Source organism: Barbus barbus (genome assembly GCF_936440315.1).
Source record: "Barbus barbus genome assembly, chromosome: 4".
Classification (NCBI taxonomy): domain Eukaryota; kingdom Metazoa; phylum Chordata; class Actinopteri; order Cypriniformes; family Cyprinidae; genus Barbus; species Barbus barbus.
The window spans coordinates 12,935,272-12,946,317 of record NC_136732.1 but is presented as its reverse complement, the minus strand read 5'-3'; the positions used below and the strand labels follow the sequence as shown (position 1 = coordinate 12,946,317).

General features: G+C 35.8%; 1 protein-coding gene across 2 annotated transcripts; it reads left to right on the top strand.

The window, feature by feature from the left end:
- The first annotated feature begins 111 nt into the window (after nucleotides 1-111).
- On the top strand, nucleotides 112-6,071 carry LOC306860997 (GTPase IMAP family member 7-like). Of its 2 annotated transcripts, none has more exons than XM_079403041.1 (4): nucleotides 112-353; nucleotides 684-786; nucleotides 2,868-3,022; nucleotides 4,096-6,071. In XM_079403041.1, exons 2-4 carry the CDS (start codon nucleotides 693-695, stop codon nucleotides 4,870-4,872), a joined length of 1,026 nt encoding a protein of 341 aa, XP_079259167.1. In that variant the 5' UTR covers nucleotides 112-353; nucleotides 684-692; the 3' UTR covers nucleotides 4,873-6,071. The 2 variants fall into 2 exon arrangements, with proteins under 2 accessions (XP_079259167.1, XP_079259168.1); XM_079403042.1 differs by having other exon boundaries at nucleotides 235-353; nucleotides 690-786.
- Nucleotides 6,072-11,046: the final 4,975 nt, after the last annotated feature.

The following is an 11,046-nucleotide window of genomic DNA, read 5'->3' as shown; positions in this document are numbered from 1 at the left end:
AACATAACATTTTTCTGAAATATATACATGCATGTGTGTGTAAGTATTGGTAACTGAACCAAGGAAGAGTGCTCGACTTCCTGTTTGTGGTAACACTAGCCCTTTATCCACCCAGTTCATGAAAACAGACACACCTTTAAGAAGTATCTGTAAATAGGGGTGTGATTCAGAGACCGAGAGAGGAGGAAGAGGAGGAGTGTGTCCCAACAGCATCACATGTTCAGACAGAGCTACACTCACTGCCAGCAGTGTTTTGACTGAACAGCAGGAGGAGAAACAGGAAGTACAGAGGAGCACAGACCAGGCCAGCTCATAAGCACACGGTGCACAAAAGATCAGTTTCTCATTTAAAGGTAAGCCTCTCCAGCCGGTGTTCTTTATCAGCTTTCACATAATCAAAAGCAGACATCAGTTGTTTGGTATGCCACACTGCTAGAGGAAGCTAAGCACTTACCACATTGCTTTTTAGCTGTCAGTGGAAATGTGGCACTGAAAGTGCTTCACTGCAACTGAGGTATGTGAAATGTGTTTGTGTGGCCCTTCCTCTGTGCTGCTGAGTCATCTGAATGGAATGACGTCCTCCATTTCCACTCTTGTTTTCCCATTGGATGCTCTTTCGTCAGCATATTTTGAGACAAGTCATAGCCTACTGCACAATACATTATGTTCTGTTCCCTTTCAAGCTGCAGACTATGGAGGGAAGTACGACACAAGATCAAACTCACCAGGAAGAGAAAGACAGATCTGGAAGCAGTGAAGGAGGGCAGACAGATCTGAAGGAGAGAGGTACTAGAGGAAGTTTATAAGAAATAATGTCTGATTTACACTACTAGCCAAAACAAACCAGCAAGGTTTTGTGGACATTTACCATGGTAAATACCTTGTTTTTGGACATATACCATGGAAAACCTTGTTTTTTTTGTAAATTTACCATGGTAATACCTTGTTTCTAGAAATGTACCATTGTAATGTATCTCGAATGTTCATGTCTAGTGTAGTACCATGGTGTTTTTTTGAAGTACCTTGGAGTACCACACTGTAAGAAAAGTGAAAAGTAATGTAGATTACCAGGCAGGTTAAATAATATTTTAATTTAGATTAATTACCACACAAAGCACATATTTTAGGTTGCAAAACATTTTTGCAGTGCATGTAACATAATTTACATTGTGGGATACATGACGTCTTTTGAGTAAAAATGTACAAAATCTGTTGTACTATAATATGCATGATACTAATATGGAAAGGGACTGCCCCAGTGACAGCTTTTGTACCTTTTTTCTTTTATGTAGCCTACCATAAAAACATACAAGTCATAATTTTGTCCTTATTTTTCTTTCTCTTTAAATGGCTTGGCATTTTTCCTAATAAACTACAGATTCCCTTTCTGAGATGCTTGAAACTAAGACAAATATGTTTTAATTTTTGGGTGTTTTCTCTTGCTAATAGCATCTTGAAGTATGTTTCTCTCCACCCACTCAAAGTAAAAAAGGAAATAATTTTATAACATCCTCATTAAACTGTCGCCACCCATTAGAAGGTGGAAGATACTTTTCATTTCAGAAAAATAAAAATCCCACTTTTATGCTGACCCACATAGTGTAGTAATTGAGCTTTATTTGTTTGTTGAAACGGGTCTAAGCATAGCACACAGCCTGCTGACTGCAACACTCAGCTTTTAGCAAATCTAAACTCAGTTTAAGTTGCAATTCTGATGTTTATATTATGAAAGGTGTTATGTCAATTCAGTCTTTAGGTGGCGCTATTGCATCAAGATTATGTGATGCAGAGCTAGCTAAATTGGCTTTCACATGATTATATCCTGTATAATGCATCATAAAGACCTGCTGTTTTAAGTAGTAAATTCAATTTAAATTTTATGTACGAAGTACACGCACAATTTACTTTTGATCTGTTTTTTATCTTAATAAAACGAGTACTTCAGACATTTCTTATTTATGTTTAGCTTTAATTTTAACCTGTTGTCCTTGTATTATAATGTAGACCATTAATATTTGATCTAAAAATATATATATATAAAAAAATAAACTTTTGCATCGCTATGCATTTTATTCTTTTCATTGCTTGTTTCTTTTTGTTTAGTCAGGTCTGGTGCTGTGGGACCAGTTTATTTATCCTGGTTTTTAGGATGTCCAACCCATATGTGGAATTACAAGCTCCAATATTTGTGTGGAAAGAAAAAGATTATTTTCATTGAGATATCGAGCTGTTGTGCTTGTGAAACATGATTTTCCACTTAAATAGGAAAAATATGAAACTTACTTTTTTGTTTGCTTTGGTAAACCCAGATTTGTATCAGTTTGTCACACCATTAACTGATGTCGATCAAAAAAAAAACTTCTTTAAACATTAAAAGGCATTCAATAAAACATTATTTTTCGAACTCTGAATAAAGATACAATTATTGTTTCCTACTTTTTGCATGTTTCATATGTTACAACAAATCAGCTGGTATTATTAAATAATAGTAAATGCTATACTTAACTACTCAAATATGAAATACTAAGATTTTAAAATCAAGCTCAAAGTGTTTTAAATGCAAATCAAATGTGAATTTAAAAAATGTCAAATTAATTTGCAATGCAGTATAAATTTCATGTTTTATTATGCCAGTATTGTAATGACATTTTCAGAAATTATGATACCGAATTAACCCTCATAAAACCAATAACACGACTTGAGTCATTTAATTTTTTCCATTATTAATTCAAAACTAAATCTAAAATGTAAATAAATCACATTTTCTAATATTATTTGTGGAAAAAAAAATAAAAAATAAAAGTGGTTTCTTTGTAACTCGTGTCTGTCTTTAATAACACTCTGTCTGTTTCTGTCTGTGGTTGTAGAATTGAGACTGGTGCTGCTCGGCTCAGCGGGTGCTGGGAAAAGCAGTGCGGTCAATGCCATCCTGGGCAGCCCAACATCTGAGACTGACTGTACAGGCCCTGAGACACTAGCCACCGACTGTCAGAAGAGATGCGTGACGCTGGCAGGACGACAGGTGCGTTCAGCTCTCACTTAAAACTCTATGAAGAGCCACACTCAGTCTGCACAGATTTTTTTTTAAATGAAAAATAAAGCTGCATCAATGCATTCAAGTGATTTCCTAGTATGTGACTATAGGCATATCAAAAGCATTTCATAAAATGAGTCACAGTTATTTTCTCATTATATTCACATTTAACAGTAATTGTACAAATTTAACTGACTTCAAGCAAACTTTAACTGCCTTTTGTTCTTATAAAACCAGTAATTCATAAAACTGAGATGCCACCTGGGAGAATTCAATTAAAATGTTTCATGAAGAAATTCATATGTTAGCTCAATTTATATTTGCCTACAAAACCAGTTTGTCTACAAAAATATTTGCCTACAAAACCTTTGATTCAAAAAGAGAAACATAATAAAAATACAGTTACATTTGGTAACATTAGATACAAATTTAACAATTGTTATTACATTATAATTATAATTATAGTTATTATAGTTAATTATAATTATAATATATAATTATATAATTATAATTAATTATTATAAATAGTAATTATAGTTAAACTACATTGGTTAACATGAACTAACAAAGAAAATTACTTCTAAAGCAGTTAATAGTAATTTCAACATTTACATTATTAAAAACTAAAATTCTGTTATTATTTTAAAATCTGTAAAAAAAATTATATTCCTCACCTGACATGAATTAGCAAACTGTTGTATTTTTATTAACTAACATTAACAAATGATGAATAAATAATGTAAAATGTATGACCTAATGCTGGTTAATGTCATTTAGTGAATTAACGTTAACTAATGGGGCCTTTTTGCAAAGTCTTACCAAATATATTATAAATAAAATATTTTATATTTTATAAAATATGTATGTGCAATTGAAAGTGCCCTAGTGTTACCTACAGTTAAACTAATAAACTACATTACACCTTGCACTTAAACACCTCTTTACCAAGGTAAAATCACTTTTTTATTTTAGCTGTATTCAAATAGATCCATTATTGCTGTATTATTTCATATTGTATTGAAGGGGCCTTTTTCTAAAACTTTGTCTTGTTCTCTGCACAGTTGGCTGTCGTGGACACACCTGACTGCCTGTGCAATGAGCGTCCCGCAGAGGACGTCCGCCGCCAGTTTTCGCTCTGCGCGGCTTTATCGGCCCCGGGGCCCCACGCTTTCCTGCTCTGTGTCCCTGTCCACCGGCCCAGTAACTTGGAGCTCCAGATTTTGGAGACCATCGAGAAGGTGTTTGGCCCCGGGGCGGTCAGTAAACACGCAATGGTGCTCTTCACTCGCATGGACCGACTGCCTGAGGATGTTTCTCTGGACGAGTATCTCAATACAGAGCGGCCCGACTTGCTAGAGCTCGTGCAAAAGTGCAGGGACCGATATCACCCGCTGCTGCTGGGCTCCAGCGTGGAGGAGCTGTTCATAAAGGTGGAGAAGATGGTGGAAGAAACCGGGACACACTTCTACACCTGCCCTCTGTTGCAGGAGGCAGAGAGGAGAGTGAAAGAGAAAGAGGAGGAGATCTTGAGAAGCAGAAAAGAAAAAGGAGAGGATGATTCGGAGGGAATAAGGGCCGAAGCAGAGAAAGGTGTGGACGATTTGGTGGTTGAGGGAATCGCAGAGCTCTGTGTCTCCACGCCTGACACCTCGTTCTTACGCTGGTTGTGGGACAGTGTGGTCGGGTGGCTCCTGTGGCTCCCGAACATGGTGAGGGGCAGTGCTTTACTGGGGTCGATCGTTGGGTTGTTTGTCGGGGGGCCCTTAGGAGGGGCCATGGGAGCAACGGTGGGCTCTGTGGCGACGGAGGTGGGTAGACGGAAACAAAAAACCAAGTGAGCACTTGAAAATTTGGTAACAGTTTATTGTAATTTTCATTGTCTCTAAGAAACATCAAACAACAGATCAGTTGTTCTTGAACATTCAAATATGTTTATATAGTCTGCTACAAAAGCCATTGCAAATGCTAATGAAATGTTTTCTATTGAATACATGCTTTTTCCCCATTACAAATTGTATTAACTTAATAATTTGAGTTGAATTGAACAATTAACATTCATTTTAGAGTTGTGGATTTTTTGCTTTAACGACAGAAGCACTTTACACAAGTTTGTGTAAAACTGATGATCATGTTCATGCTTGCTTGTTTAATTTCTGATTCAAAAATAGTGCAGAATACAAAAAAATTCTTATTAACTTTATCTCATGACTTTTTATTTTATTTTAAATGAAAACATTCCGTTTATGTTTAAATTAGATTTAGATTTTAAGTCTCTCTATTATATATATATCTATTTATATCATATATCTATCTATAGCATATATACACGCACACAGTAATTCCAACTATTTGAATGTTCATTACTAATGATCTGTCAAGCATAATATATTAATGTTTGTTAATATTATTCATGAAAAATATTATAAAGTGTTACCAAGCATTCAAGTGCTTAAAGAATCTTCATAGCTTAACACCAAAAGCAAGTATTACAAACTCAATTTCTAATGGTGAGCAGAAGATAACCGATAAGATGTGCTTTTGAGATCCATTTCTCAGACTTTTTGTGTGCACCATTTGTTTTGCACTAAAGCTTTTTTTTCTTAAACACTATATGTTATGTGTTTTGAGTTTAAAGAGCAACTATCCATAAGAGTGAAGATCACTGTCTCAACACTGTCACCTAATAGCTTTATTTCACACATGCAAAAGGAAAATTCACAGTATCACTACTAAGCCTGAAGCGCTTTCTTTGAAGTGAGCATTGAACTCTAAACGCACTATACACTCAAGATTTGTTTACAGGCCATAAACATCTCTGGATCTAGGTGCATAACAGTGTTTCTATTACATCACCGCTGCACTAAACAGCTGCTATGGAACAAACGCATGCTACACATTTTCAGACTGATCGCATGAGCATAAATTTAATAACGCTCCTCATGTAAGCGGTTTTCATGTGCAATTCTGCCACTTAATTGGTTTGCAGTTCAAATGTTTCTGCAGCTGTTCTGGAGTATGAAAATAAAGCGGCATAGTGAAAACAATCAGTGATGGTGTGATTAATTTCCGTGTTTTATTTATACACGCATTTGCAATCACTGGTTTCAGTCATTGGTTTGGAGTTAAGAAATAATTTGATTGAAAAAAGGAAGCAATTATAAAATCCCATGCACATATGGCCATTTAAATATATTAAATACCAGTATTTATTTGTAATTAAAAATTTTCATAATATTTATTAAAAATATATATATATTTTATTACCTATATTGTAATATATGTGCATATTAAATATATTATAAAAAATATTAAGTAACATTTGACATCAAATCATATACAATATACAGTGACAAAGTATTTGGACACTTTTGCACAATTTAAAGTCACATTTTTCTTCACAATTATTGCTCAGTGACTTTAATCAACTGGTTGTTGTGGCGATGATTAAGTCAAATCTCAAGTTCGCAGATGTGTAGTTCATCACATTAGTTATGAATATGATTCATTAGTATTTAATAACCAGAAAGTGTCCAAATAATGTATATTGTGTACATCATATATATTATTTTAGCATTTATAACCTCACAAAGTGTGTTGTTTGGAATGTTTTGCTTGAAAACTGTGCTTGTGATATCTTAATTTTTTTTTTGTCATAATACAAAGATTTTCATACACACAAGTGCTGCTGAAGTCCCCCGAAACTATTTGGGGCCCCCTTATCATATAGCCTAGTATTTACTGTACATGTTATTTCCTGCCACATATCGCATTTCTGTATGGGATTTATCAGTTTAAACAGAAAGGATGTGTCTCTGAAAAAACAAAGATTTACAAGAAACCCAATCAGCCCATCAGCTTAGTCTTTTAGCAGCTCCAGGAGCCACGAGCAGACATGAATATTGTGAAAAGGCTTTTATGCCACTGCAGAAAGACGTCAGACAGACAGATGCAAAGATGTCTCTCTCTCTCTCACCCTCTTTTGCGAGAGCAGGTTTATGGTTTTGACATTGACATAAGTGATAGTCTGCTAAACCCATCCATCAAAAAAACCCATCCCTGTATTTCTACCTTCAGTACAGCAAGGCGTTTCCTTATGTGGGTGGTCCGCCCAGGGAGAGAGAGAGAGAGTGAGAGACACAAGCCCGCTCTCATGTTTCTAAGCACAGAGAGAGAAGTACAGAGAAAGAGCTTGCTGTGGGACGTACATCTGTCTTCCAGATGTGGCTTTCTGCAGTTGTTTGAAACAGGAAAAAAGAACGTTTAAAAAATAAAGGAAAATTGGTGCTAAACAGATTTTTATTGTCAGGGATTACAGATGTAGTGCTCTATAGATTACAGTATAGCAGGCTGTGTATGACTCAGCCAGTACTGTATATTTTAACCTCAGATCCATCTTAAAGAAACGATGCAGGAATGATGTAGTGCGGTCCCCTGCGTACTTGGACTTGTGGATAACGTGTTTAAAAAGGAACACCTGTCCAAATATTATTCTGTCCTATTGGACATGCGTCTGGAAGAGGACAGGGAGAGAGAGGGAAGAGAAAATGAGGGAGAAATGCGTAAAAGAAAGCAATGGAAAGAATGAAAAGGAGGGGACTGTGGATTAATATGAGAAAAAAAAAACACTAGAAATATGGAGGGAAAATAATATAAACACCCGAGTTTGTTCCCTCACATAAAAAACATTGAACATTCTTTTCATGGCGATACAGTTGGCTCTCAAAGGACCTGATGCCCTTGAGAACCGACACCGTAATGATTTGTGCTGGTATGCGTAAAACGGGCCAAAGTCTGGCGGAGTCACAAGTGGCCCATCTTTAATACGGTAAGGATGAGTTATGCCACCGCGCCCCTCAGCGGAGATGTTGTTGTAAGGGCCTTGTGGTCCTCTCGGTGAGGAGCAGAAGCAAACTGCAGACGCCTCTACATTGCTCTTTTATGATCGTGGCCTGTGGCCTGTGAAAGAGCAAAGCCCAAGCGAAAAAACCCAGTGACACACACTTTTCCCACAACGCGTGCGTCATCGTTAAGCAGTTATATGCACGTTTTTTTTAATGAAAATAACTGAATATTTGTGGTGTATATTGGTTTTTGTTGACAAAAAGCCTAAATTGAGATGACTCACAATTGTTTTTTCAGCGCTCACACAATTGTGATTGACAGGCGATTTGACCAATCATAACACAGAATCTGCCATTTTGTCCGACAAACAAACCAAAGAGGAAACTTGAAAAATGGTATGTCTTTTTGCAGTTGAGATACCTTCTGATGTTCATTCATGTCCATTCCGTGCTATAATTAGTATAGAGGAAGATATGATCAGTTCATGTGCTACTTGAACTGAGTCATGACACATTAAAATGCCACAAATGGTATTAATGGTGGGTTGTCAGTGTCCTCTTTGCTTCGTGATGAATTTTTCACTGCTTAAGAACATGATATGTGTAGGACGTAGCGACAGTTACTAAAGGGGGGCGGGTCTTTGTGAAAGGTCAATTAGCGCCATATGAGTCACATAGATGCTTGTTAAGATGCCATCATGTGCCATCCAAAATTATATATTTTTATAAGTAAAACAGTAATATGTAACTTTATTTACTGTATTACCGTGAAAATACATCTTAACGTATATGATCCTCTTAACAAGTAACAATGATTATAAAAAATCGAATTAATCTAATACATTGAAAACAAACCTAAACTGAATAATGGTGCTAGTGGGTATTATTATAAAATGTTGGCTACAACCTGTATTCTGTTCATATTTGTCACAGTTTATAAAATTCTTAATATCTTTGAAAAACAGTGTTTCAAATGCTGTCCATTCAATATTAATAAAATTAATTGAATCATATTCTTTTAATAGATTAGCCTTGATGTAAAAAAGCTTAAAAAATAATTAGTTTGAGTGATTTAAAAACTAGGATTAACTAATAGGCCTATGTTAGGGTATGGTGAAGCTAGCATGTGTATAGAATTACAACTTGTGATCCGTTTCACCCAGTAGAAAAACAGGTTTTAGATTGGAAAATTGGATCAAAATTGTTAAAAGACTTTATATATATATATATATATATATATATATATATAAAGTCTTAAAGCTCTACAAAAACATGATTCATGTAACTTACTGTAAATCAAAGAGCTGCTGGAGATGACCTACACGTTGCTATAAGTCACAGCACACGATTGCTGATTGAGCATAAACAGCATGCATCTTCTGAAACACATGATGTCCAGCACCCAGCCCTGGAGAGAGGGAGCGCTCCACCAGAATGGAGTTCCCTCATCTTTTTCCTATTAGTGCTATTTTCATGTTCCTCCCTGGAGCATGAGCGGGTGTGTGTGTGGTTGTGATTGTTTAGAATGAGTGTGTAACAGTGTGTGTGGCTTTCAGTCAACCTATAAAGCATCGGCAATAGACCTGGCCAAATTACAAAATAAAAATGGACGAACAAAAGTTTGCTTTCATAATAGCACGTTGAGGGCTTATTTTTTTATATGCACACAATCAAACTGTTAATGTTTATGAGGCATTGGCAATGTTTCAGTGCATAAAATGGTGGTGTTTATTACATTTGTGAACACAACTGAAGCCTAGCTAGCTGAGGTATGTGTTCTCAAATGCACTTTACTTTTAAAGGTTTTCTTTGCAGTGTCTACATTCAGCTGGACTCTAATTTGAAGTCTTTTTGAAATGTTTTTGTTTCAACTATACAATAATCAGAAATAAAATCAGCTGTGCTGAAACAATCATATATTTTCATGTTATTGCAGATATTCAAAAGTCTGTTTATGAAAGACATCTCATGCTTACCAGTGCTGCATTTACTTGATCTAAAAATGCCGTAAAACTGTAACATTGTGAAATATTATTGCAATTTAAAATAACTATTTTGTATTTGAATATGTTGTAAAATGTAATTTATTCCTGTGATGCAAAACTGAATTTCTCCATTCTTCAGTAGAAATCATTCTAATATACTGATTTGCTGCTCAAGAAACATTTTATATTAATGGAGAAGCAGTTGTGCTGCTTAATATTTTTGTGGAAACCGTGATTTTTTTTTTTTTCAAGATTCTTTGATGAATAGAAAGTTCAAAAGAACTTATTTGACATACAAATATTTTGTAATGTTATCAATGTCTTGCTAATTAGAAGTATTAAGTACTTAAAAAAAACATGAATATGCTTATCAGATATATTAAAAAACAAAACATTTTTGGTAGAATATTTTAATGTTTCTGTTTATTTATTTGTTTAATTATTCTGATTATTTACTTTTAACTACAAGTCAGAACAAGCATGTACAAGGTATACATTTTGCCAATTTACTGAATCACTTCAGTGAATCAAGAGTCACTGAATGAGTCATCCAAATGAATGAGTCAGTGAGAGGCGCATTAGTAACTTGGATCAAGACTTTTGTGCCTTTCTGTATGATTCATTAAAAAATGAGTGTGACTTCATTCAGAAGCACTGTTAGAATGAGCTTAAAATTATATGTGATCTTAAAGTGACTCAAGTGTGAGTACTAATGATCCTTCCCTCAAATCACGGCGGGACGGGGGCCTTGCTGTGCTCTGCGCAGGCCTTTAATTGATTAATTGTGCGGGCCTCACTAACTGACATGCTGCTGCTGGTGAACGGGTACGGCCCACGTTTGAAGTGCAGGCCTGCGGGATGTGTTTGAACATACCATAGAGAGATCACTGCTCTTTGTAATGGACACCGCTCTGCGGTCTGATCGCGGCTCAGGGTCAAGCCAAAGCAAGCATACTGTTCCTCCCATTACCAGACACAGCGAGAGATCTGGATACTGCTTCAAGGATGAATTAATACAATGCAGATCTGACCAGGATTGCTCCTGTCCAATACAGCGGATCAGGGCCTTAATCCTGGCCCGACCGCACACTAGTGTAATGGAAGAGTGGGGATACCGTCATGAAATTTGTAACCCAATGTCAGTCTGACAACCAAAGAGACTGAAATGCTAATGGTGCAATTACAT